The sequence below is a fragment of the Eptesicus fuscus genome, chromosome 10, assembly GCF_027574615.1.
Source record: "Eptesicus fuscus isolate TK198812 chromosome 10, DD_ASM_mEF_20220401, whole genome shotgun sequence".
NCBI classification, from domain to species: Eukaryota; Metazoa; Chordata; class Mammalia; order Chiroptera; family Vespertilionidae; genus Eptesicus; species Eptesicus fuscus.
In genome coordinates this window covers 97001803-97029678 of record NC_072482.1, presented here as the reverse complement: position 1 = coordinate 97029678, position 27876 = coordinate 97001803, and the positions used below count along the sequence as shown (strand labels likewise).

General features: G+C 60.3%; 1 protein-coding gene across 1 annotated transcript in view; it reads left to right on the top strand.

The window, feature by feature from the left end:
• Positions 1-335: 335 nt before the first annotated feature.
• PDE10A (phosphodiesterase 10A) overlaps positions 336-27876 on the top strand; it is a 117661-nt gene continuing 90120 nt past the window's right edge. The window contains exon 1 of the mRNA XM_008156675.3: positions 336-1188. Coding sequence (XP_008154897.2) covers positions 336-1188 — 853 coding nt within the window. The remainder of the gene's footprint in view (positions 1189-27876) is intronic.

Genomic DNA, 27876 nt, shown 5'->3' with positions numbered 1-27876 from the left:
CCGCCACCGCCTCCACGGGCAGCGGCACTGCGGCGCTTTCCTCCGCGGCTTTGGAGCAGTGGCCGCGGCTCGGCCGCCGGAACGCGCACACCCCACGCCACGCTCGCAGCGGCCATCCGCACCCGCGCCGGCCAGGAGTACGCGGATCGTGCGCGCCAGCCGCCGGGCGCCGCCGCCCGGGCCCCCTCGCACCCAAAGTGAAACACGATGTGAAGACTGGGCCGCGAGAGGCGCGGAAACGGGCGAGAAGCTCCGGACGACGCTCGGCCGTCTGGCCACGGAGGGCAGGTCCTGCGGGGGCGGAGCCCGCCGAGGCCGGGCGGAGGAGGAGGGCCATGGCCAACCGCGAGGCGCCGCGCGCTCCCCGCCCCCAGGCCCCCCTGCCCGCAGCCGGGGACCCGCCCGGCTCCGGCCCCGGCAAACTCCGCCTGGAGCCCCAGCGCAGCGCGGCCGGCGGGGGGAGCGCAGTCCCCGAGAGTCCGGGCCGGGGCCGGACCGAGCGCGCCCCGCCCACGCGCCCACCCCCCTGCAGCGCCGGCCGCGCCAGGCCCGCGGGGGGCCTCGGTGCCCTGGCTGCGCGCGGCGCCTGGGTCCCAGCCCGCGCTCCCTGCGCGCTCGCCCTCCCCTCCCCTGTCCCCTCCCCCTTTCCATCTTCCTTTTACTTCTGGCCGCCGCCCCCGCTGCCCCCTCCTTCTCTCGTCCCCTCCTCATCTGCCTTCCACCTCCCCGCGCAGCTCCCAGGAAGGGAGGGCGCAGCAGCGGCGGCTGGAAGAGGCGGCGGCGATGCTGGCGGCGGCGGGGGACCGGAGGCAGCTCCCCTGAGCGTCCCCCCCGGCGGCAGTCCCCGCGGCGGCGGCGGCAGCGGCGGGCGGCGGCTCCTCCTCTCCCCGGCGCTCCTGGGTCTGCTGCTCCCGGCCCGCGCCGGGCCCCGCCTGCCGCCGCCGCCCCGGCTCCCGCTCGGCCCCTCCGCCCGCCGCGCGGGCTCCGCGGGCTTCCCGGGCCCCGGCGGGCACCGCTCCGGCCTCGGCCCCAGCGCAGGAGGTGGCGGCCAGACCCCGCGGCGGCCCGGAGGCGCAGGCTTCGCCCTCGCCGCCGCGGCCCCGCTGCGCTTCGGCTCCGACATGGAAGATGGACCTTCTAACCACACGAGCTGCTTCCGAAGGCTGACGGAGTGCTTCCTGAGCCCCAGTAAGTGCGGGGGGCAGGCGGGGCGCCCGCCGGCTTCTCCCGAGGGGCGCGGGCTGGGCGCGCGGGAGCGCCTGCCGGTGCGGGACCCTGGGCTTCCCAGGCTCCGCGCGCGCGTGGGACAGGGTGATGGGAGGCTTTGGGCGTCCAGAACCGGACCTGCCGTCCGCGTGGCCGCCCTGGGCTGTCCCGGCCACAGTCCCCGACACGTCTCCACACTCCCAACTCGGACCGCGTCCGCCGGGCTCCTCCCTCCTCAGCCCGGGACCCCGGGGCTGGAGGAGTGGGCGCGCTTCTTTCCCTGGGGGAGGCGGGGTCCGTGGAGACCCCCGGCTGGGAGAGGGCTGGCCACGGCCCCGAACCCCGCGCGCCCAGAGGTGAAGGCTCTCTCGTGTTCCCCCGGGGTTCAGTGTCCCCGCCCCACCCCTTGACCCCGTTCCACCCCGTGAGGCTGTTCCAGAGCGAGGACTAGCCGGTGGGGACGGCTGCGCCTCCACGCAGAGGGCGCACCCCCACCCAGCACCACTCCGGATCCTGGGGGACAGCTGGCGCTCGCGTTGGTGAAGGCGAGGACAATGGGCTTTGGGGTGGAGGAGGGAGGCGCTGCGGGTTCGGAGCCCGGCCACCTCGCCTCCCAGCCCCGGTGTGAGATGGAGCGCGGGGAGCAGGGGGGCAGAAGGCGTGTCGGGGGGAGGGGGGAGAGGGAGCCGAACGATCCGGCGGAGGTGCGCCAGAAAGCGGGAGGGAGGCGGGAGATGGCAGGGGCAGGGGCGCCCGGCGCGCAGAGGAGGGGACCGCCTTTGTCGCCGATGGAGGGCGAGCGAGGTGAGGTCGGGGTCCGGGGCGCCGGGCCGCGGTTCACCGGTGACTCTGGCGCCGGCAGAGTCGGGCCGCGGCTCCTCCGGGCCCTGCGCGAGGGGCTCGGGCGCAGCATCCACCGCGTGCGCGGAGCCTTTGTCTGCGCCTCCCGAGCCGCGCTTCCGCGGCGCCTTCTCCTCTCCGGGCCGACTCTTCCCGGCGCGGCTGCGGTCTCGGCTTCCTGCTCCCGGTCCGGGCTTCCCGGCACCCTGGGTCCAGCCCCTCCTCGCGGCTGAAACTTGTCCGGGTGCCTTTGGGGTGCAGCCGCGGGGCGTGCAAGCCTGGCCCCTTGGAGACCGGGCTGACCACTCCCCTCCCAGAGAACCTGCCTCCCAGGCTGGGGGTGGGGTGGAGATTCAGGGACAGCGTGGCCCCGTGCTCTCCCTCACACCCCTTGGCCAGCTCTGGTCTCCGCTCCTCCTGGCTGCTTGACCTCATCTGTTGGGCATGGGCCCTGGTCTTGGAGCTGAGCCCTCCGTCCTGTGCCTCCCCTGGTCTGATGGGTGCAGCAGCCCCAGTACCTGCAGCCCCCGCCCCACCTGCAGGGTGGATGCCTTCAGAGAGGTGGCAGTTGAGGAGGGATGGGGTCTGGGCACCAGGGCTGGCCTGCTGCCAGAGGTGCCTTCCGCGTGGACCCTGGCACCTGCTGAGGCAGCCCCGCTGGCTGTGATGGGAGGTCCAGAGCGCCGAGCTGTCAGCTGAACCTGACATGCACAGGGCTGGCCTTCCCCCTCCTCTTGTCAATTCCTTCCTTTAGAAATCCACGTCTACTTCTCACAGCTGTCCGCGTGGGCTGGTTGGAGGCTGCCACCTCTCCCCTGTGACAACGTGGCTCTTGGGAGAGGCGGGTGCTGAGGAGACAGGGGTGCGGGCACCGGATGGGACCCGTCTCCTAAGATGATGAGGTTTTGTTTGCAGGTGGTGGTTCCTGCTGCGGGGTGTGTGTGTGTGTTTGGGGTGGGCCTGTGGTGAGGGGTGTTATGGAGCAGAGAGAAGGTGAGCAGGTCAGTGGGGCGAAGTGGTCCCAGGGGAACCCCAGCCGGCTTCCCCTTTGGAAGGACAGGGGGTCTGGAGGGACAGGGGCCATGGGGGGCCCCCTGCCAAGTCCCAGAGGGAGAAGCCCACGAGGGGACCTTGGGGAGCTGTTGTGCTGCTGCCCTGTTGGCGGCCCAGGCGGCGGGGAGGGTCGCCTGGTGTGTGACCAGGAACAGACCACAGCGTCTGGGACGTGGCTGAGGCAGTGCGTACGAAGGCGCCGTTACGGTCAGTCTGTTACTAGACCACCTCGGGGGGAGGGGGGCCGTGGCTAGGCCGGTGCTTGAAGGACAGAGCCAGTTTCTGATGGGATGCGGTACCCTCCACGTTGGGGTCTTTGTTCCTGTCATTGCTCACAGCCGCGTTGGTCTGAATTGCTGAAGTGTCTCAAGTTGGCAGACTTTTTGGGTACTTGGCAGTTAACATGAGACTTTTGGAAAAAAAATCTGGATACTATGAGAATGTAAAGATGCCCACACGCATGCAGATGTGTCTGTAACTATTTTTAAGTCCTCACCCGAGGGTATTTTTTCCCATTGATTCCTAGAGAGAGTGAGGCGGGGAGGGGGGGAGAAACATCGATGTGAGATGAGAGAGGGACATCAACTAGTTGCCTCCCACTCGAGGCCCGACTGGGGCCAGGGATCCAACCTGCAGCCGAGGTAAGTGCCCTTGACCGGGAATCGAACCTTTGACCCTTTGGTCGGCAGGCCAGCACTCTGGCCACTGAGCCAACCGGCCAGGGCACAGACGTAGGTTAATTGTGTTGACTCCCTCTTCCCTTTCAGTGGGACCTCTTGGTCTGATAAGCAAGTGGTTGTGCAGAGGGCTGTGGTCAGTTACCGGTTAGAGCAGTGGTTCCCACGGCGGGGGGGGGGCAAGCCCCACAGGGGGGCGATTTGATTTTTAAGGGGGGCGATTCGAGAATGAGTTATTCACAGTGAATGTTTTGCATTTCTTATGGCTCTAGTGAGCCATACCGTATATGGCTCATATACGGTATATAAATACACATTGTGACATACTTATGCATTTCAGTTCTCTATTATATGTTTTGAAACTTTATTTGCTATTTTTCATATCACTTTCGTATTATTATTTTTTAACAATTTCTTAGTGATTTCTTCCTCAGTCCTTCAACTGTCCTTTCGTTCTTTTCTTTTTCTCTTTCATGGATGCCATGTTCTTTGGAAGCGTGTTTAGACCAAGTTCATGGCCTTTTAGGCTTCCTCCACGTGACTAGGAGTTCACTTTATGAAGAATAAGGATTATGTGTCACTGGGGGGGGGGGGCATCAGGGTTATAGAGATGCTTGGGGGGGGCATGGCCAAAAACAGGCTGGGAGCCCCTGCGTTGAAGGAATGCCTGTCTGACCTTAGTCGCCACCAGAAAGCGCCTCCTGTCGCAGCTCTGATACCCCAGTTACACTCGCGTCCCCGCGGCCCGCATCGGGTTCTCATCGATTCGCTGCTTCGCTCCGTCACGCACAGAGCAAACGCATTCAGAGCTCCCGCCCGCCCGTGCCAGGCGCTGCCCTGGCCAGGCCTCCATCCCGAGGAACCAACCGCCAACCAGCCAGTGGGAGAGCCCCCCGGAAGCGGGTTCAGCGCTGATGCCCGGCGCTCCCAGGTCAGGGTCCCCCTCCGTCCCCATCAGGCCATTCCTGACTTCATCTCATCCCACCGTCTGCCTGGAATGCCGACCTCTGAACTTTTCAGAAAGCTGCTGGTTGGGATAGAAAATGTCTGCACGGGGACAGCACCAGGCCCTTGGGGGACCGAGCAGCCAACTTTGCAGGGGTGCGTGCGTGTGCGTGCGTGTGTGTGCGTGTGTGTGTGTGTGTGCACGCGCCAGCGAAGCCGAGACGTGCTGCTGTGATAGGCCAGCGGGAGCCTCAAAGACCTTGAACGTGGCTCTCGCTCTCACCGTGCCCACCTCCCTGAGGGTGTGGAGTCCCCGCCGGCTGCTCTGAGTGAGGCGGAGAGCAGCAGAGAAAGGAGGGCGGGCGGGCGGGCACAGAGAGCAGGGACAGCAGGTGATGCAGGCTGCAGGGTTTTGCCTGTTTCTCAAACACTCAGCACAGAAAGGGTGCGCGTTTCCAGGAATTGTGGTTGGAAATGTGCTCTGCGCGCATCACTCCTGCTCTCAGGGCTTCTTGAGGCTACGACACTGTGTGGCCAACCCTTGGACACACGGACGCAAGCAGGGTCCGTCGGGAGAGCCAGAGAGATGAGTGCGTGGACGCTCCCCTGGACTTCACGTCTCACTTATCGCTGTGGGCCTGGTGAGGCTGAGGTCACCGGATGCCGGGGACGCGCGGGGGCCAGGCCAGCCGCGGCAGCAGAGGCGGGTGCAGGCCCACCGACAGTCGCCAGCAGGGAGTGACGAGGCCCGGTGCGGTGCGAGCTGTTGGAGGAGACGGAAGTCATGAGAACGGTGTCCTCGGAGGACCTGGGCTGCAGAGGTGGACACCTGCCCGGCAACAGCAGAGCCAGGCCAGGGCCGGGCTGGGCAGACCAGGTGTCCTGGAGATGCCGGCGACTAGAGTCATCAGAAAGGACTGCCACCCCAGGGCAAGCGTGGAACTACTTAGGGCCGTTAACTTAAATTGCACGACGGTTCTCTCTTTTCTTAAATGCATTCTCTTATTGATTTCAGAGAGGAGGAGAGAGGGAGAAAGAGATAGAAACATCCATGATGAGGGAGAATCATTGATCGGCTGCCTCCTGCACGATCGGGGATTGAGCCCGGATGTGCCCTGACCGGGAGTCCAGCTGTGACTTCCTGGTTCATAGGTCGATGCTCAGCCACTGAGCCATGCTGGCTGGGCACGACATATCTCTTTTAATGAAAAACAACAACAACAACACACACACACACACACACACACACACACACACACCCCTGGGCGAACAAAGAAAATCTGCAAAAATGCGCATGAGAGTGCCACAGGACAAGGTGGTGTCTTCCTTCCTCTCAGCCTGATACCGTCACCTCCGATGACTTACCACACAGCGTCGTCTTCCCCACCAGGAAACAGGCGCAGGCGGGGCCATAACACAAGTCCGCCCCGGGCTGGGGTCGCGTGCAGCGTGGCCAGGGCAGGTCACAGACTGGCTCGCGTATCTGAAAGTTGCTAAGAGACCAGGTCTTAAAAGTTCTCATCGCGAGGGAGAAACGCCTCGCGCCGGGTGACTGAGCAAAGGTGAGGCTGTGTTTACCGGGTGGCAGGTGGAACGCGGGGTGGGAACCTTCCTCCAGTGAATGCCGCGCTAATTGTTTGTTTAAGAACAGCTCGGGGAGTGTGACCCGAAGGAGGAGTCACTTCCACGAGGGGCTGTTTCTCCCTTGAAAGGAGAGCGCTCTCAGGTGTAATTCCTTCAAGAGCTCTTTAATTTCCTTCCAGAGGAGAATGAGCTGCGGGAGCCGATCCCCCTGGGCCGGTGGTCGGCAAACTCATTAGTCAATACAAATAGCCAAATATCCACAGTACGACGATTGAAATTTCTTTGGAGAGCCACATTTTTTAAACTTAAACTTCTTCTAACGCCACTTCTTCAACATAGACTCGCCCAGGCCGTGGTATTTTGTGGAAGAGCCACACTCAAGGGGCCAGAGAGCCGACCATGGCCTTAGGCTAAGGATGGGTGCGGTGCGGTGTGGTGCAGTGGGCTCCCTGAGGCACGCTCTGGAAGCTTCTGGCTCACTGCTGGCCTGCTCGCTCACTTGTGCCTGCCGTGCCCACCCCGTGCGGAGCCGGCCGCGGAGGGCCTGGGGCTGCGGGTGGCCGGCACACGGACGGACGGTGCTCAGATGTTTGTGTTGGAAACTCACCGATGAAGAGGAACAGTTGACAGCGTGGCGCTTGTCTTCAAGGCACGAAGACAGGGCAGGCCGCGCACCAAACGCTCTTGGCCTCCGTGGGGGACCAGGACTCACCCCCGGGAGGCCGTCCATTCCCCAGGCGCCGGCAGCTGCGGGAGACACGGGAGAGGAAGGCAGGGAGCCCAGGCTCTGAGGCGGCCCGCAGAGGTTCCCGTAGGGGCCCGTCCGAGTGTGACGCCAGGTTCTTCCCGCCGCCGCGGGCTTGGAGCGAGCAGCCTGGTGGCCTCTCAGCAGGCCGTGAGGGCACGTCCGCAGGCCACTGGCCGCCATCAGAAACAGCCGGGGCCCGGGAGGGTGGGTGGGGGCCAAGAGAAGATTCTCCGGGGCTGAGGCTCAGGCCCAGTTATCCTGGACCCTGAAGCCTGGAAGGATGCGGAGAGCTCGGGGAGGGAGGTGGCTCAGGTGGGAGGCCACCTCCCTGGGGGGGCAGGCTTCCGTGGGGAGGTGGAGGCTGACGTCTGAGCAGAGGAACCCACCAGGTGAAAGCGGTGGGAGTGAGGGGAGACGGAGGGAGAGGCAGCAGTGATAGGAGTAGGTCTGGGCGATGGGATAAGGCAGAGGCAGGACAGGTGGCTGCTGGGTTTCTGGATGCAAAGTTGGGGGTGTGGGTGGTGGGTCCGCGCTCAGAACGGGAGATGTCGGTATCGGGCACCGACTCTATGGCAGGCACTGTGGTTGGTCCCGGGGATTCCTGCTTGCAGGGTGCCCACCCCTCTGGTGTAAATGCTAACCAAACACACACACACCTCAAACATCGCACACGTCAGCAGTATCAGACGCCGCAGCCTGCAGCGAGCCCAGATGGACGCCCGGCCGTGTGGCTCCTGCCGTCTGGGGGGCTGTGCAGGCCTCCCGGGGAGCGGCAGTGACCCTGGGCTCGGAGTGGCCAGAGGCAGCCAGCTGTGCGGACCCCGAGGAGCAGAGCACCCCGGCGGAGGGAGACTCAGGTCGGAGGGTCAGAATGAAGGGGTGCTGCTGGGACCTGGGAGCCGAGCGGAACGGGGTGGGATGAGGCCCAGGGGCACACTGCCGGGTCGGGGCTGTCAGTCGGGGGGCAGCTGGGTTGCACTGTGGGAGCAGGGGAAGCTCCGGGGGGTGTAACCAGGTGGGTGATACGTGGCTGGTGCTCTCGGCAGCTTGTGGTGGCTGCAGTGTGGTGCGTGGACCTAGGAGACAGCGCACGGAGGCCATCGTGGGAGCCAAGGCAGGAGGCACGGTGACCTGGGTGAGGGCGGCGGTGATGGAGATGAAGTGGCTCCATTACCCATAGGTGTGTGGAGGCAGGTGTATCAGCGTGCAGCGGGGCTGGGTGTGGGGGGTAAAGGGCGGGAAAGGAATCAAGAACTGCGCCTCGCCCTCGCTGGTGTGGCTCAGTGGATAGAGCATGAGCCCGCAGACTGAAGGGTTCTGGGTTCGATTCCCGGTCAGGGAACACGCCTGGGTTGTGGGCTTGATCCCAGTAGGGGGTGTGCAGGAGGCAGCCCTTCAATGATTCTCTCTCAGCGTTAATGTTTCTATCTCTCCATCCCTCTCCCTTCCTCTCTGAAATCAATAAAAAATACTTCTTTTAAAAAGGAGGGGAGCTCTGGGAGGGGGTGCTGCTCGGACCGGGAGGCCTGTCGAGAAGGCCGTGGGCAGATGACGTCTGGGAATCCGAGGGCCGGTGGGTCCGGACGGGAGGAGACTGTAATCACGGCATTGAAAATCATGGGATCGTGCCCCCCGCCTCCCCCCATTGAGGGTAAGGAGAGGTGCCACGGGACTTGGGGTCCCGGAGCTGCAGATGGACCGGCGGCTGGACAGCTGGGGGCAGCGAGGTCCCTGCCGGGTCCGCAGAGAGCTCCGGGCTGTGGCTCTGCAGGTGGTGGGGGGGCCGCAGTCCCGAGGGGACCCTGAGCAGAGCAGGTCGTGGGAAGAGGGAGAGGATGGAGGTGACGGAGAGGCCGGCAGAACCTGGGCTGTGGGGGGGCCTGGAGGGCGGGGGCGGGGGGATGCGGGGGGATGCGTCGCGGAGCTCGGAGGAGGAACCTGAGGACAGACAAGCAGGTGCCCCCGAGCTGGAGTCAGTGACCAGCCGGATGTCCCGTGTGACTGCTGTCCGGGCGCTGGTGGGTGGAGGCCTGCGTTTAGTGGGTCGGGAGCCCATGGGGACACAGGGTGTCCGTTTGGTTCTCAGTGAGGGGAGAGCCACAGCCCCACGGCGACAGCGAGACAGGAGCGGGCCTGCTCCCCAGGCGGGACCCACGGGGATGTTTCTGTGCTGGGGGAGGGACAGGAGTTGGACACAACAGGACGGAGAGAACGGAAGACAGGGGAGCGTGGTGGCACGGGGCGTCTCCTCGGAGAGAACTGAGGACGAAGGGGCTGAGGTGGGCCGGGGAGCGAGGGGAGACATGGGCAGCGATTTCACAGGACCTATCGGAATGGGCGGCGTGTGGTCGGAGAGTGAGCGGCCAGGAGGGCCGGGGCGAGGAGGCGCCGAGGCATGGCGGGGGTCGGGGGGGGGGTGACGAGGGGGACAGGGAATGAGCCTCGGAGCTGAGGGATGGAGAGGGGCTGCGCAGGGAGAGAGCGACGGGTGATCCTAGAGAGTGCTGTGATTGCAGTCTAACTTCGGAAGACTTCCGTTACTGGAGATGGGGGACGGCCTGGGACGGGGGCACAGTGAGTGCAGGGCTCTGCATCAGAAACAAAGAGAACCAGCCCGGCTGGCGGGGCTCAGGGGCGGAGCGTCGACCTGTGAACCAGGACGTGAGGGTTCGATTCCCGGTCAGGGCACAGGCCCGGGCTGCGGGCTCCATCCCCAGTGTGGGGCGTGCAGGAGGCGGCCGATCCATGATCCTCTCTCATCCTTGATGTTTCTCTCTCCCTCCCTCTCTGAAATCAATAAAAACATTTAAAAAAATAAGTGGAACCAGAGAGAATGAACACTCTCGTGCCCTCGACACACATCTTGAGCGCTGCCCGGCAGGAGGCACTGGGGGAGGCCGAGTGTTTGGTGTGAGGAGCGGAGGGAGAGAGCCCCCTGGAAGGAGGGCCCAGGGAGGTGAGAACTCGGAGAACAGCGAGTGGGATGAATGAGCTGATGGCGGCCAGGGCTGCCCCAGAGGACGAGGGCAGGGGGAAGCTGGTGGCGGCCAGGAGGTCTCTGACGCGTTTGTGGGGGCCGGTGGGGTGGGGAGACACAGTGTCCTGAGAGCGTGTCACATGTCCCTGCTCGTGGCCGTGCCAGCTGCTGGCTCACCCCGCCAGAAGTCCGTGCGGACACACCTGCTCCTGGCCGTCACGGAGCCGCTGTCATCGGCGGAGGAGCTGAGGTCAGAGCCCGGCCTCCGCCTGCTGCCGGCCGTGGACAGAGGGAGCGTGTGGGGCGGACGGAACGCTGTCTCGTGGCCTCCACTGCCCACGCGAAGTCTTCGTCCCTCCACCTGCTCCCGCAAAGGTCTCCACGCGGGCACCTCTGCGGCCTCCGCGCGTGCCCCCACGCCCGCCTGGTTCTGGCGTCTCCTCCCCCGGGAGCCTGGCCTCCCGGTTGCCGGTGGGGTCCCCCAAGTCCCCGCCTTCTCCCTCCGGCTCTGGGCCCTCTCCTCTGGGCCTCCCGAAGCCCTGCGCGCAGACCTGTCTGCATTGTGTCTCCCGCCGGCACGTGCTCCTTCCTTCATTGTCTCCACCTCGGTGCCCAGCACGCGTGCCAAGCACAATACTGATCCTTTCCCAAGATCAGTCCTCCCGAAAGGAAGGAAATTATAATGAAGTAAAGTGCTTACTCAGCGTTGCTGGTAACGTGGAACTTGGTTCGATGCGTCGTCGCGGTTATTTTTGATGTAATCCAAGCACATGCTCGGCACCGGGCCGGGCGCGGGGCTGGCAGCGTGTCCCGGGCGGTGATGGCAGGAGCGGGGAGGGTTCAGAGCACGTGGGCGCCTCAGTGTCGTCGCCCGAGGCATCAATGAGACGCTCTTTACTTGGACGGAAACAACTTGTGCGCCAGCAGAGAGAGGTGCGCACGAGGTGTGGGAGCCGTGCCACGTGTTTGGATGCGATGGGTTACTTATAAAAATACACGCACAGTTGGACTTTGTGAAGCTGGCGGGTCTATGTCAGAGCAAGTTTGCACGGAGAGCTGCTCACTGTGCCGGAGCAAAGGCTAGAAGGAACCTTCCAGAATCGCGGGCCAGCCCGGGGAGGAGCCGTCGGGGGAGGAGGCGCCGCACCCGCACCCTGTGTGCGTGCACCGGGTTCAAGTTGTCCTTCCTCGTAGGTGGCGGGACGATGCGTGTCTGAGTTGTGGTTTCAGCAGCTTCCGAGGCAGACGTGGAAGAGGAAGACCGGGGCTCCTGGATGCCGTGATCCGGGTCATTTCATCGCTGCCAGGGTCACGCACCTTCCAGCGTCCCTTTGCCCCGGAGTCAGAAGTCTGCTGCTCACGGCAGTCTCGTCCCGTCGGTCGTCAGGCCTCTTTAGAATAATGCTGGTTGGGTCCCCGATTAATTATAGCCTCTGCTGATTCTGAGGCGGATCGAAGACCTAGTTCTAACACCTCAGCCGCCAAAGCCCTGGGAACTGGCGTGTAACTGACTAGAAGTGCAATCCGCGGGATGGAAGAGTCTTAGAATAGACCGAGCACCCGAGGAATCGGTGTGTTTTTAAAGCGTCGTCCCACCCAGGAGGAGAGGCGGTCGGGAATCGAGTACAGGTGTGTGAGCCGCCTGGTCACCCAGGAAAAACACAGTCAGGGCATACTTTCACCAGATACACAGCACACACTGGGTCCAAACGGACCCGATGTTGACCCAGAGGGTGTGCCCCCAAATGTGTCTGCACACACTTTGAATAGTTCTGGAGGCGGTGTTTATTAAAGTGCATTTCATTTTCATTTCATTTTCTCCGCTGTCTAAGTGTGTGTAGGTTGGGACACCCTGTATATATACCCCTTTAACCTTGCACAACATGGGGGTTAGGGCACCAAGCCCCATGCAGTTGGAAGTCTTTGAACACCTTTTGACCTCCCCAATAACCCGACTACAACCATCCCTTGGTACCCGTGGGGATGGGCTCCGAGACACCCCACCTGTGGGTGCACGCGCACGTCCCTGCTGTGGAATGATGCAGCGCAGCGCGCGGCCGGCCCCATCCGTGGACTCCCAGCTGCCATCAGCGGTATCGCTTTGGATCCACAGCTGTTTGAATCTGCAGATGCAAAACCCGGGGATAAGGAAGGTGGGCTGACTGTGTATTTGTTTAAAAAATTCCGGCCCGGCCGGCACGGCTCAGCGGTTGAGCGTCGACCTATGAACCAGGAGGTCGCAGTTTGATTCCCAGTCAGGGCACAGGCCCGGGTTGCGAGCTCGATCCCCAGTGTGGGGCGTGCAGGAGGCAGCTGAGCGATGATTCTCTCTCAGCATTGATGTTTCTCTCACCCTCTCCCTTCCTCTCTGAAATCAATAATAAAAAAAATCTGTACAAACCTGTGTTGTTTAAGTGTCAACTGTATATAAAAAGAAACCCTAAAAATATAAGGAAATTTCTTTCTAGCCTTGGAGTGGGGAGAGCCTTTACATGTAACTCCAAGTTCAGAAGTATTGAAAGAAAAGCTTGATGTTTATCAACATTGAAAACATTTTTTATGGCCCTGAAGACCGTCCGCCAATTCGACTCTTTCCTGGGAGGCCTGAGCGGTGGCCCTGCCCTCTGCCCGCCCTTGGCCACTTCCTGCCGGGCCTTTGAAGCTCGGGCAGCACAGGCTGCGGGCAGTTCTCGAACGTCTGCCCCAGAAAAGGAAACACTCGGCGCTCAGATCCCAGCGTAGAGCTCCCCTTCCTGGCGCGGAGAGAGCTCCCAGATTCGGCGAGGAGAAAGAACAGCCCGGTGGAAAGGAGGGCAAGGGCACGGGGAGGCCGTTTTTAGAACGTGGACAAAGGAAGGACGCTCACCTCCTTCGCGATGAGAGCAACGCAGTTGAAAATAGCGCCGAGCGCCAGGCTCGCCGGCCCGGGTTGCAGCAGCGAGGAGCCCTGTGCACGCCGTGGGCGGTTCGTGAGGAAGCCGGCACGCGGGTCCACTCCCAGCGGTTGGGCGGTATCGATCGGTATTTAAAAAATGCATGTCTCCATTGGTCCAACAGTTCTGCTTCTGGGAATTTACTGATAGGCTAACACCGTGGTCAGCAAACTGCGGCTCGCGAGCCACATGCAGCTCTTTGGCCCCTTGAGTGTGGCTCTTCCACAAAAGACCACGGCCTGGGCGAGTCTACTTTGAAGAAGTGGCGTTAGAAGAAGTTTAAGTTTAAAAAATTTGGCTCTCAAAAGAAATTTCAATCATTGTCCTGTTGATATTTGGCTCTGTTGGCTCATGAGTTTGCTGACCACTGGACTAACACATAGGCAAAGTGACTTAATGAGGCAATATTGCAGCAAAGGCTGGGAGAGAACACGGGAAACCGTGTAAAGGTCTGTCCGGAGGGAATCTGGCGAAATGAAATGTGCAGATGTACACGGGAAACAGACGTTCTGAAGGTATGACAGACGCATCCCTTCGTAAAGAAAAGCGAAGTGTCAAGCAATGCACTCCGTACCCACACCTCTGTGCTCGGGTCGTATACTTGTACCTGCTTGTGGTTGCCTAAAGAAACTGGCCAGAGCCCGGCTGGCGTGGCTGAGCGTGGATCCATGAACCAGGAGGTGAGGGTTTGATTCCAGTCGGGGCACAGGCCCGGGTTGCAGGCTCGATCCCCAGTGTGGGGCATGCAGGAGGCAGCCGATCCATGATTCTCTCTCACCACTGATGTTTCTCTCTCTCTCTCCCTCTCCCTTCCTCTCTGAAACCAATAAAAATCTATAAAAAATCACACGGAAACTGGGCAGAAACGGCAGAAGCGCTGGGCACCCCTACCTGGCAGTGTGGGGTGGCCATGGGAGTTGGGGGCTGGGGGACAGGGGGTGCGGGGTGCGGGGACGGGTTTAGAGACTCAGGGCACACTTCTTACATGTTGGGGTTTTTGAATCTTGTAACTGGTTACCTTTTCAAAAATTAAGTTTAAAAACGAGAGTTTACTGAGATGCCACGGAAGTAGCCGCAGGCGCTCTGCTTGGGGTGGCGCCGTGTGTCTGGCCGCGGTTTTGTCGTCTTCCTCTTGAGATCAGTTGAGTTCTCAGCCCTGAAGCAGTTTCGCTGATGTCTGCCTTCCTCTAGCCTCCCACTTGCTGCTCCTGCACAAGATCCCCAAATGTCCAACCATGACTGTTAACCCCCCACACGCATCAGTACCCCGATACTTGTCCACGCCTCTCCACGTCACGCCCAGATTTGGAGATGGGAAAGCGAGCACGTCCCCTTTAACGCGATGCCTGACGGACGCCGTCGGCGGGTTCACGCCGGCGCTCCGAGCTGTTGCTGAAACGGCTGGAGGGCTGCCCAGCCTGCCTCCCGGGTGGAAGTCACTACGTTCTGGCAAGACACCGCGCGTGGAAGCGTGGGCTCTGCATTCTCGCACTTGTCAAGCGAGCGGCAACGTGGCCTCAAGGGGTCCTGCCGCTTAAGCCCACGGGACAGGGCCACACCACTCATGGTCACCTCGTCTAATGTCACAGCCCTGGGGCTTTCATCCGGAGCAGGGACTGCGGGCACTCACGCATCCATTCATCCCACGGCGGGTGGACGTGTGCGGGCGGGGGTGGGCGCCGAGCTGGGCGGACGGCACTGACGGAAGACGCCAGGCCTGAGAGGGGGTCCCAGGAGCAGGACGGGCCCTCCCCCTGGCCGCCCCGAAGGGGGATTCTTCAGATCGGCCTTCGATCCGGTGCCTGGTTTATTTTGGGTGTAACGCTAACAGACACGGTTTCTGAGTCGCTGAGGGGGCGTCTCCCCTGGCCCCTCAGTGTGGGTATCACCCTGGTTAGGTTCCGGGTTCTGTGTGCGATGCTGATGGTTTCCTTTGTCTCATCACTTACTGTTATTTCCTCCCGGCCCACCCGATGGTTTTATTTTAGCTGCCGCGTCCTTCCTAGTTCCTGGATTGTGAGAGCCCTTCCCCAGCCGTCCATGTCAGCCTCCAGCGCCCCGACAGACGGCTTTGGCCCGGACACCAGTCCTGCCGGGTCCCCCACGGACAGTGCGCAGCACACGCCCTGGGCCCGGGTGGGCACGTGGGCACACGCACACCCTTAGCCTCGTGCTCGAAGCACGGCTTTCTCGTGGGCCCGGGTTTGGGGACGGCCTGGACGATTCTTGCTCCTGTTTGGGAGGGGGCCGTGGCGAGGGCGTGGGGCAGTGGGCTCGCGGTCCCTTCCCTCCGTGGAGCCCCGCAAACGCCTTTGGCGGCTGTTCAGGCCCCCGGGCTGTGTGGGTGGTCAGGGTGGTTGGTGGTTGCTATCAGCGCTCCTCGGTTTCGCTCCTCACCAGACCGCAGCGCCGCTGGCTGTGGGGCTTGGCACCGCTGTGCATGTGCCTGTCCTTCCGTCACGGGCCGTCGGTAGGGACTGTGCCTTCTCTCCCTCGGTGTTCTCGGAGTTCTTTCTGTTTTGTGTTGATGTGATTTTAGAGGCGTCCTGGCCAGATGTTTGAGAGTCGATCTTGTTGTGATGCCTCGTCTCTGGGTTCCGGCGGGAAGCACCCGTGTTGCTGAGACAGGGAGGCATTCAGCTCGGGGTGGGGGGATGACCTCAGCGTTGCACAAATGCCATTGTTAGAAGCGAGCCTCAGAGCAGTGTGTGTATGTGTGTGTGTGTGTGTGTGTGTGTGTGTGTATGTGTGTGTGCGTGTGCGTGCGTGTGTGTGTGTGTGTGAAGGATACACACAGTGCACTCCTATTCCTTTCCCTTCTTTGCTGGCCCTTGCGGTACTGCCTAGCCCAGTGGTCGGCAAACTCATCAGTCCACAGAGCCAAATACCAACAGGACAACGATTGAAATCTCTTTGGAGAGCCAAGTTTTTTAAACTTAAACTTCTTCTAACGCCACTTCTTCAACATAGACTCACCCAGGCCGTGGTATTTTGTGGAAGAGCCACACTCAAGGGGCCAAAGAGCGGCATGTGGCTTGCGAGCTGCAGTTTGCCAACCACAGGCCTAACCCTTCGGGACTGGCGACTTCTCTGTGAGGAAATGGGGGTGCCCGCGGTGTTGAGAAATGGGTCGGGCGTTAGTTGCCTCCTGAACTTGCCCCCGGCCAGGGCTGGGGATCGACCTATGACCGAGGTGCATGCCCTCGGCCAGGACTCAAACCCCCACCCTGTGGTCTGTGAGCCGACGCTCTAACCACTGAGCAGCCAGCCAGGGCACAGTACCTTTCGTGTGAGCCCTTTACTAGTCATTCGCTCTCTCTGTGCCCGTGAGCAGTTCTCGGGAAGGGCGAGTTCGGCGGCCGCATCTTAACCCCTTCACAGTTCACTCTGGGCCTGGTTTGCGTTTCTCTGAAACCAAAGTACCCCTGTGTGACATTTAACCTGCAACGCCACGCGTCGTCGGAGGGGTTTGCGCTGTCATCTGCCGTGCTCTTTGGAGCGCTTTGAGACCACAGAGAGGACACGCAGGCGTTTTTAAGTTACGAAGTGGATTCCGCTTTTCCGTGGGCTGCGCTTCATAAACCTTAGACGGATTCCAGACGGCGTGGCCGTGGCCCTCCCCTGCCCTCGGCCACGCCGTCAGCCCCTGCCCTCTGCCCCTGCCCTCTGCCCCTGCGCGATGATTGTGTTCGCAGGCCAGAAGCCATCTGTCTTTCTTGGACCCTGTGAGCGCGAGGTCGGCTGAGTTTCTGTTCGCAGAGGGTCCAGTTCGGATCCCTCGCTAAGCAGGGATTGGATGAAGCATTCCCGGGAAGCGGGGGGTGCCTGGAAGCATGAATTTTACTGTCAAATTGGGGCTAAAATCTCAGCCCTGCTACGTTTCTGGGAATTTCCTTTTCTGTAGAATTGGGTGCTCGGTAGATGTTCATTTCCCCTTAATACGTTTCCTTCAAACTGGAACCAGCGCATCTGGTTTAAGTCAAAACCTTTTGGGATTTTCTCACGTTGTAAAAATTTCACGTCTGTACTGTTTCCAGTACGTTAAGAGGCTCACCTGAGTGTTTTCATACAGAAAGAGAAAAGGAAATGCAGAGCAGTTTGCAGAAATCCTTAGCGTGTCGCCGCTGCTTTGCAGAGGAAGCTGTGACCTCCTGGGAGGTGCATGGGGGTGTCCTTGTGCCCGGGGCCGTGTGGGGCTGAGGGCAGGGAGGCCCCTGCCGCCTCCGTCCTGGGGCCGCCGTCCCTGGCCGCTCCCAGTCTGGCCCGCTTCCTGGGAAGACTCAGCAGCTCCTATTTTAGGATCTGACCCGCTGCTCGGCACGCTGGCCCATCTGCCCCCTCTCTCCGTCTCCCAGCTCAGACCCGCGTGTCCTCAGGTGGAGAGCCTGTGGCACTGGTGGATGGTGCTGGCAGCTGTGATGGGCGGAGACGAGGAATTGGTATTGTGGTTAGTGATTCAGAAGTGGTATAAAACCTTAATACTGGACATATAGTATTAATACAGAAACAATGTCGTGCAAGTTCTAAAGGAATTTTTGAAACTTCGGTAAACAAAAGCCACCAGAATGTTTCTTCCTTGAAAGCAATCTTGGCAGTTTGAAAGCATTTTCAACATCTGGAGATTTTGCATTTTCTGCATTTCTTGTATTCTCACGGAAAAGGGGACAGGCATGCAGTTTTGAGAACTTTGACCCATTGGATGTTACGTAGGTTGCTCTTTATGTCTGCCTTTGTTTTGTTTTGTTTTTTAAATATACTTTTATTGATGTCAGAGAGGAAGGGAGAGGGAGAGAGAAACATCATTGATGAGAGAGAATCATTGACCAGCTGCCTCCTGCACACCCCACACTGGGGATCGAGCCCGCAACCCGGGCCTGTGCCCTGACCGGGAATCGCACCCTGACCTCCTGGTTCACGGGTCCACGCTCAGCCACTGAGCCACGCCGGCCGGGCTGTGAAGTGGACAGCGCCTTCCCCTCCCTCTTTTGCTGCAGATGAAGATGAAATGGTGAAAAAAGAGCTTTGTAGGCTGGGAAGTTCCGCACACACGGAGCCTTTGTGAGGGTCCGGGGACACAATGTGAGAGCCAACAGGCCCCTTTGTTATCTGACGTGTGCGGGGCACCGTGCGCGCTCCTCCCTCAGCGTCGCCGCTAACTGGCCGTTGTTACTCCACATTCTGCTTTGGGTCCCAGGTGGGCAGCTGAACACGTACCTGTGGGCGCGTGGGCGCCGCGTGGGCCTCGCCTCGGGAGGACGAGCTCCCCGTGTTCCGCTCTGGACCAGGAGGTCGTTAAAGGATCGCGTTCTAAGGCTTCACGGCCCCAGCTTTTTAAGTGTTGTGTTCTTGTGGCATCCATCCCGGTAGTTGTGTTTACAGCGGAGACTGTGTGATGAGGGAGGTGGTCGCAGGCGCCCGCGGTCACATCAGGAACGCGGACCACGCGCATCCCTGCAGAAGACAGCTCAGCACCGGGATGAGACAGCGGTTACTTTTCTTGAGAGCTAGATGTTGTTTTTGATGTGAAATGACAAAATGACTGAGTCAGCCCTCCCTCCCCCCTCCCTCGCCTCCCCCCTCCCTCCCTCCCTCCTTTGCATTTGGCTTTATTTCCCTCTAGTTTTCACTCCCGCTGAGCCTGAAGTAATGAGAGTCAGGAGTGGAAGTAAAAGGGAAGGTGGGTGTGCTGCCTGTTAGAATCATTTCCAAATAGAAAAGTTCAAATAGCTTTTCTTTTTCTTTTTTTTTTTTCAAAAGTAGGAGCCCTTACACCAGGGATGGGCAACCTTTGGAGCTCGGTGTGTCACACTTCGCCAAAAAACAGCATAACTCGGGTAGTGTGTCACTTTGAGGAAAAAACATGATTTCGCAAATGTTTCATCCTCAGGAGCAGCAAATGTTTCATCCTCGGCATGCGGCCGCGTGTCATCAGAAATGGCTACGCGTGTCAGTGCTGACATGCGTGTCATAGGTTCGCCATCACTGCCTCACACGGAGGTGTTTCTCTAAAGGCCTGACCTCGGTCTGACTGGGTGTCCCCTCGCGTTGGACCCTTCCCCCAGCGGAGAGCCCGGGGCGGTGTTCAGAGGAGACGTCACCCACAGCATCTCCTCCGGCCAGGCCAGTGCGGGAGGGAGGGGGCCGGGAGGAGGCCGGAGCGGGCACCTGGGAGGGGCGTTGGGCAGAATAGGACGGGAAAGCACCTCCTCGCTGCCGGGGGTGGAGACAAGACACGTTTTCAGAAACCGGTTTCCGGCGGTGGGGCCTCCAGCGGGTCTGGCTTCTGCGCGGGGCACCGCCTTGGTTGCACACGCCACGCCCCAGCCCGCGCAGCCAGGATGCTGTAGCGGGTGCCAGCCAGAGCCGGTCCTGCCCGTGACGGGGGGCGGGGGGGGGGAGAAGAGACCCCTGGAACTGCACAAAGCCTTGACGTTCATTAACGACGATCCCTTTGTCTCTGTCGTCCTGCCCGGCTGCCCGACACACAGTAGGTGCTTCACGAAGTGTCACTGAGTGTGGACGGGACGTAGCGTCTGTTTTCTAACTCAGAGGGGGGTCATGTCCGAAGTCTGTGCCTGTGTCACCGCCACCCGCCATCACGCCCCGGAAGCCCGCAGGCCTGGGGGGCAGGGGGTGTGGCCGGCGGCAGTGAGGCGCAGAGCCCTCGGAATCGGCCCCCTGGGCAGAGGCGTGATCCGCTCCGCTGGTTCTCGTGTCGGCTGTGTCCCACACTCTGTGCCACCCTTGCCTGGCACCGAGGTTTAGTGCTCGGGTCCTGGGACCCCCCGCGCCCCCCTCTGGCCTTCCCCACGGGCTGCGACGGAGCCTCCTCACGTCCTTTCGCCTCACTTACCTCGTCTGTAGCACAGAGTGAGAATAACGGCCCCGTGTCCGTAGGGTGATACGTTAGTCACACAGTAGGTGCTCAGGACGGTGCTCGGCGCGTGTTAGGTCCTTTACGGAGCACGGCCACGTGCATCATCCCCGGGAGGTCACGGCGAGCTGGCTGGAGCGGGGCTTCGGGCTGCCAGGTGAGGTCCCCTCATTTCCCTCCGCGGGTGACGGTGGCTGGGACGGAGGCTGGGCTGGGAGGCAGGCAGCGCGTCCAGTAGGGAGGATGACGCCAGATTAAAGCGAGCTCACGCGGGCCATCGAGCAGGTGCGTGTCCGTAGCTCCCCGTCTCTCCCAGCGTCTTCACGGGGCGCCCGGACACACTCTCCAGTTGTTGTTGTTTGTTTTTAACAGAGAGGAAGGGAGAGGGAGAGAGAGAGAGAAACATCCAGGATGAGAGAGAATCATGGATCGGCCGCCTCCTGCATGCCCCTCACTGGGGATGGAGCCCGCAACCCGGGCCTGTGCCCTGACCGGGAATTGAACCCTGACCTCCTGGTTCCTAGGTCAACGCTCAGCCCCTGAGCCCCGCCGGCCGGGCCTCTCTCCAGTTTTTGCAAGATCGTTGCTTGTGCAGCGTTTCCCGCTGGGATAGTGAGCGCTGCCGTTGCCGTGGGGCAGACGGGGGCAGACACCGCTGTCCCTGGGCCCGGGGGGCACGGCCGCCGGGAATGCACGGCTCCGGCACGGCCGCACGACCTGGATTCTCCCCAGGAAGAGTCCCCAAAGCCGTGAATTGTGGTAAAATCAGACGCTCCTTTCCATGATCACGTTTAATCCTCAACATTGCGTGTCAGGGCGAAGACCGGAGACCTCCCGTGTGGGTTATGAAATTACAGTCCCCGTCTCCAGGCCCAATCTGCTGCTCCGGGCCATTCTTTATTTAAAATATATTTTACTGATTTCTTACAGAGAGGAAGGGAGAGGGATAGAGAGTTAGAAACATCGATGAGAGAGAAACATCGATCAGCTGCCTCCTGCACACCCCCTACTGGGGCTGTGCCCGCAACCAAGGTACATGCCCTTGACCAGAATCGAACCCGGGACCTTTCAGTCCGCAGGCCGACGCTCTATCCACTGAGCCACACCGGTTAGGGCAGGGCCATTCTTATAACTTGGTTTTGAGAGGGGGTGTGTGTGTGTGTGTGTGGTGTGTGTCAGCTTTCTCTGGAAGTAGCCGGTGAGCCTGCTTGATGTTGGCTCATGTGATAGACTGTGTGTGGGTAGCGTGTGGGTGGATTTCCCGGGTTTGTCCTGACCGGGGTAAGAAACACGGGACTGCTTTGCTAACCTGCACCACGGGTCCCGGGTAGGGAGAGGTTTTCCGTCGCCACGTGAGCGTAAAGGTCTGTCTGCAGATAAGATGGTGCGTTTGGCATTTGCAGGAGCATGAAGAGCAGAGGCCCGGGGCCTCCCCAGCGGCCACGGGGGCTCCCAGTGGCCCCGGTGCCCAGCGGGAGCACGTGGCCTGTGATGTTGGCGCTGGTGTCGGTGTTGCCCTGGAGACCTGGCCGTCGCGGCTGACTGTACCTGTACGGCAGGCAAACTTTCCTGGTAAAACAGGGCTTTGGCGTTCATTAAATTAACAGGACACCTTCCTGTTTATTTCTCCGTTCGTCATGTTGGCTCGGGGGGCTATTAAAGATGTCTTCTGTCTCGAATGCCCCCAGTTGTACGTCTCACCAGAAACAGACTGCTCTGCTCACGGGGTCTTGGCCATGTTTGCCCGGAGCAGGCCTGTCATTTGTTTGGGCATCAAGGGAGCTGTTCTCTCCAAGGAGCCATTCCAGATCTCCGGGAACGTTTACAAAATGCAGAGGTGCGACAGAGCCGGCCTTGGCACCGACCCCTCTGGAGGAAGTGAAAACACATATCGCTGCTCTACACGCAGCTCCCACTTCCTCCACCGCGGTGCCTGGCCCCAGGCCGGCGGGGCTCTCGTCAGGATAACTGTCTCACGGACAGACCTAAGGATTTTCGCAACTTTCTTGCCCACGAACCGATTACCCGTGCCGTGTCTGAGCGGGCACGCCGCGGGACGCCGGGTGTGTAGAACCCCCTTCCGCCCAGGACGGCGAACGCCACCCCCGCCCCGCACACCGCTCGCCGTGGCAACGAGGACAGACGCAGGGCGACCTCCGTCCCGTCTCACGGAATGGCACACCGCAGCCAGCGCTAGCCTTTGGGGGGCGGGGGGGCTCGTTGGTGCCTTAGGTCAGGCCAGCCCCAGTGCGGGCACTGCCGGCGAGGGAGCCGCGGGGCCTCTGCGTGCGGTCCTGGCTCCTGCTGTAGTGAGGGAGCACCCCTCCCCTCCGCCTCAGCTGGTGACCGAGGCAGGGGGTCTTTGTCTGAGGGGCCCCCTGGGGGGTGTGGTCTTTGTCTGAGGGGTCCCCTGGGGGGTGTGGTCTTTGTCTGAGGGGTCCCCTGGGGGGTGTGGTCTTTGTCTGAGGGGTCCCCTGGGGGGTGTGGTCTTTGAGGGGCCCCCTGGGGGGTGTGGTCTTTGTCTGAGGGGCCCCCTGGGGGGTACGGTCTGGCACTTTTCAGGAGGGATGACAGCGACGCGGCCGCAGGGAAGCTGGGGGTCGGCCAGGCCCGAGGCCCGAGGCCTCACTGGGCCGTGTCACCTTGGCCCGGCGGGGGAGCGGGCCTCTGGTCTGGGGACAGTTAGGCTGTGTCTGCAGAAAGTTCCTTGTGAAAGAGCGGCAGCTGGGGGACACACTCATTCTGTTTTTTTATAAAATGTATTGATTTCAGAGAGGCAGGGAGAGAGACAGACACATCATGATGAGACAGTCATTGCCTGGCTGCCTCTTGCACGGCCCCTCCTGGGGATCGAACCCGCGACCCGGGCGTGTGCCCTGACCTGACCGGGAATGGAACCATGACCTCCTGGTTCATAGGCCGCGACCACTGAGCACCGCGCTGGGCTCCCTCCTCTGCACAGCAGGGGTGCTGTGTGTTTCTCCAGAATCGGGGTGCCTTTATCCCCGCTGTGCCCTGGACGTGAGCGACTCGCAGCTTCACCCTGGCGGCGTCTCCTGGCTTCTCTGGGCGGCGTGTGGTTTCTGTGGGTGTGTGGTGTGGCACCCCCTTTCCCGCTGTTTTATCCCCTGTTCTTTCCCCTTCATGTCTGTGTCTGGTGTGCGTGGCCGTGTCTGCTGCCGTGCTGCCGGGCGCCTGACGCGGACACCCCGAAACATGCCACGGCCAACGGTCTGCGTGGGTTCACCACCGGCTGCGATCCCGTCCGCGGGCTCTCGTGTGCACGGAGGACCCCCAGTTCACGGTCACGCAGCGAATGAATTCCGAGGCGTGACCTCTCCCCGGAAGCCCGGGCTCGTGCTGCCCGCCACGCGGTTCCCCGGCAGGACGAGCAGCGCCCCCGCGGCAGCCGGGGCTCCTCCGAGCGCAGGCCTGTCCCTGGCCACTGCGGGCACCGCGCACCCCGCTGCCGTCGGGTGGACGAAGCTCACGGGAGGCGGTTCCCATGGCGCGCCTGCCCCCCCTCCCCCCCCGGGCCCCCAACCAGACTCGGGGCCCAGGGCACCCACTCTTCACTGTGGGAAGCACGTAGAGTGTTCATTTCGGGGAACAATCACTGTTTCGTGGATGGGATTTGCTTAAAGGGCCCCCTTCCGGTCTCTCGTGAGGCCTCGGTGGATAAGGGTTCGGGTTGCACCTGCAGCTTTAGGGAAGCATCTCGCTGGGAAAGCGGACTTTTATGAAGTGGAGGCGGCCCAGGCTCTCTCCATCCCCCTCGCCCGCAGGCGCCTGCTTCCCGGGGAGTGAGCGCGGTGCCCTCGGTTGGCGGTTTCTTCTCTCCACGCCCGTCCTCTCTCTCTGCCCAGCGGGTGGCTCTGCGTTGTTCCAGCCGCGTGTCTGTACCTGGAGGGACGTGACCCCGGGAGGGTTTTGCTGGAGGAGACGCCCTTCGGGAGGGGCCGGGCCAGCGCAGCCCGCGGTGGGCGTGGAGCGGACTCCCCCGGGCTCCGTGGGCTCCGGCCTTGCCCCGCGGGAGGGCTGGGCAGCTTCACTTTCCCACGCGGGTCGCTCGGATCCTCCCTGTGTTCTAGAAGCCTCTGCCGGGCAGGAGCGCGCAGTCCCGGCGTGGAGAGGCTGCTCAGCCGTATTTGAGGAGCGTTAACCTGATGGCGCGGGCCCCCGCCGGCCTTTCCGGTGAATTCTTCTCCTCCCTGCGGGGTGAGGCTGCAGGAGGCCGGGGCTCCCCAGCGGTTGTGCTGTGGCGGCGAGAAGCGCGTCAGCGTCTCGCAGATGCCGGAACCCGAGGCCCGTGCTGTGTTCTGCAGGTTAACACCCGGTCGAGACCAAAACCTCTTTTTCTACAGTGACTTTCTTTATTCTCAGAAACAGGTATGGGCCCGGCTGGCGGGGCTCAGCGGTTGAGCGTCAACCTGTGAACCAGGAGAGGTCAGGGTTCGATTCCCGTCAGGGCACAGGCCCGGCTGCGGGCTCCATCCCCAGTGGGGGCGTGCAGGAGGCAGCCGGTCCGTGCTTCTCTCTCATCACTGATGTTTCTCTCCCTCTCCCTCTCCCTCCCTCTCTGACATCAATAATACATACATAAATAAGTAAACAAGAAAGAAACGGGCCTGGTATGCCCCTCAGCGAGGCCGGGGATGATCTCCAGCCCGTTGGCCGACGGGAAGGTGCGCACAGCGCGGGGGATGCCCCTCTGCCCTGGGCGTCTGCGCAGAGACGGTCTCAGCCTCGGCATTCCTGTGCGGTTATGCGTGTGCAGCACCGAGGCCCGTGTCTCACAGAGGCAGGCGGATGGCCCGGCGCTGTGTTCACAGCCCATCAGGCCTGTTTCTGTTTGGTTCACGGGCCCAGAGGGACACTCACTCCCATGTTTGTGACGGGGGCTGTTGGACGCACCCATCTGTCCCGCTCTGACGTGTGTCCTCAGACAGGCCTCTTCCCCCAGAGGCGCATCATCGGGGCTGAAATCTCTGACCGGTATTTACCGAGATGCTTGGATCGAGGTCAGAGTCAGTCCATTATGTTTTGTTCTTAATTTGAAATCACAAAATTATTATTGAAAGACTAGTGGCCCGCTGCACGAATTCGTGCACATTGAAAGGGAATTAATTAGAAGAAATATTTTAATATCACTATTTGCTCTTTCTCTATGATAGAAGTGTCAGAGATGATAGAAAATTAGTAAAATGTACATGAAAATAATATCTAAATTGATTAACAACAAACAATAACAACATGACATAACAATAACAAAGACATGACATAAAAACATGATGTAAAAACAAAAACATGGTTGGTATAAAAACAACACTGATAAAAACAATGACTGATACAGTGATTAACCTTATTCTAATGTCTCCCCGTACACCACATTAGAGTAAAAACACTCTCAGAGTACTTGACTAATTTCCCGTGTGATGAAGTATTTACAACTTTAACCTCACACGCTCTTCAAACTCGAGAGAAAGCAACATATAACTGACCCTGTCCGAAAACGGGTTCAGGTAGGAATATTCCTACTCTGTCTAGAGTTTGTCCTGGTGATTTATTAATGGTCGTCACCAATGCCGGCCTCACGGGAAACTGTCTTTGAATCAATCTAAATGGGAGGCCAGTGTCAGACGGGGACGCTGGCTTCTCTCGGCCTCAGAGGCACGTTGTGCCAGTAGTTGGTCTTCAGACACATCCTGTCGCCACTGCCGCCGCCGCCTTTCAGCTTCACAATGTCAACAAAAAAACCAAATTCAGATCGAAACACACGCGTGCGATTGGCGCCAGCGAGAGCTTTATGTGTATCAAACATGCACGAGTCAACTTTTATTTTTAAATTGCCGGTGTGCGTCCTGTGTACCGGCCGGTCAGTCGGTCGGCCGGTTGGACGTAGAATGGCCGGTCACTTAGCCTTTTATATATATAGATGGTGGTGCGCGTCCTATGTACCGGCCGGTCAGTCGGTCGGCCGGTTGGACGTATGGCCGGTCACTTAGCCTTTTATATATATAGATGGTGGTGCGCGTCCTATGTACCGGCCGGTCAGTCGGTCGGCCGGTTGGACGTATGGCCGGTCACTTAGCCTTTTATATATATAGATGCCGGTGCGCGTCCTATGTACTGGCCGGTCGGTTGGTCGGCCGGTCGGTCGGCCGGTTGGACGTAGAATGGCCGGTCACTTAGCCTTTTATATATATAGATGGCGGTGCGCGTCCTATGTACCGGCCGGTCAGTCGGTCGGCCGGTTGGACGTATGGCCGGTCACTTAGCCTTTTATATACGTAGACGGTGGTGAGCCCTTTTCTGCTGCTGCTTGTTCACTGGTAGGATTCAGAACACAGTCCAGTTTTTGTCGCATTCGTTTCAGGATTCCCTGAAGCCTGAGAAATCCGATAAAATTACTTTATGAAGACGGTTCTCCCTGGAGAGGAGGCCCCCCGTTCTCTGTCCCGGGCATTCTGACGATCTTTGACCTTCACCCTCGCAGTCTCCTGGCTGAACTCTCTCATGAGCTGTGAACGTGAACTGGATTTCCATTTCCTTCGATTCAGAAGCAGCAGAGTTCCCTGCTCAGGTGGGGGTGGCATCCCCTTCACCCCCGGCCTCTGTAACCTCAGCCTCAAATAGCCCTTTAGAAACAACATTCAGCCCGGCTGGTGTGGCTCAGTGGGTTGCACATTGTCCCATGGACCAAGAGGGTCCCGGATTTGATTCCCGGTCAGGGCACAGGCCCGGGTTGCAGGCTCGATCCCCAGTAGGGTGCGTGCAGGAGGCAGCCGATCCATGATTCTCTCTCATCATTGATGTTTCTATCTCTCTCCCTCTCCCTTCCTCTCTGAAATCAATGACAATATATCAAGAACAAAACAAAACAGACCCGTTCAGTTAAGTCCCTGCCACCTTGGGTCTTAGGCACGGTCTTCATTTCTAGGCGTCTAAGGGTGCTTTTGTGAGTTTAGGTTTTGTGTGAGATATGCTACCTGGCAGACACGTGTAGGATGGCAGACACGTGTAGGATGCTACCTGGGTCACACGTGCACTGCTCAGGGGGACGGGCTCGTTCCTCCCTCTTCACTCGGACATACTCACAGTTCTTACGATGTGTGTAATGTCAGCGCTCACTCGTGGCGTTACAGCGGCGAGTGCAGCCAGGCAACAGAAAACAGGCAGAGGATGATCGCATGCAGACGTGCTCTAGATGGTAGATCTGGAGCCACCGAGGCGGCCAACGCAGCGGTCACCTGGGAAGGCAGGCACTGATGAGGGTTCACTTCTGTCCAGATGGTCTCCCTTAGACGACGCGGAGGGGAGTGACTCTGCTTCCCCCCTGCAGCCAGGTGGATGTTAAGGGTGGTGGGCACATTTGTGAACTGCCACGTGGTTGAGTTGAAATTAAGCCTTCCTTCATCTCATTAAAAAAAATAGTACACGCTGCACGGGAAAACAGCAGTTTCAGTGACTTTGATGCCCCCGTTTACGTGATGCTAACATTCATGGTGGCGGCCCGATTCGCAGGAGCGCTCGGCGGGCAGACCTGGGGCGCGGGGCAGGCGACAGCTCTGTCCAGCCGGCTCTGGAGGAGCCGGCCCTGTTGTCCGGTCTCTCCCAGGTTTGCCTGTTCTTCACCTTCTCTCCTCAGAAAACGTGCTGTGAGTGGGGAGCCTTTGTCTGGGCCGCTTCTCATGCTTTTCTGAGATGACATCAACACCCCCCCCCCCCCCCCCGTGCGGATTTAAAACGGGATCGTCAGGTTACAGGTTTCTTTAAGTAGAAACGTACCCCTACATTTGCATTTCTAAGCAGAAATGGTTTTCTTTTCCAAAGGTACTCTGTCCTTGTGTCCTACCGTGTCAGTCGTGGTGGTAGGAAGCATGTTCTATGTGCATAATGAAGAATCTATCTATGTCGATAAAAGCCTAAGCGACCGTTACAATCGAACGACCGTTACAATCGAACGACCGTTACAATCAAGTGACCGTTACAATGGAATGACCGGAACGACCAGAACCACCGGTCAACTAGTTGCTATG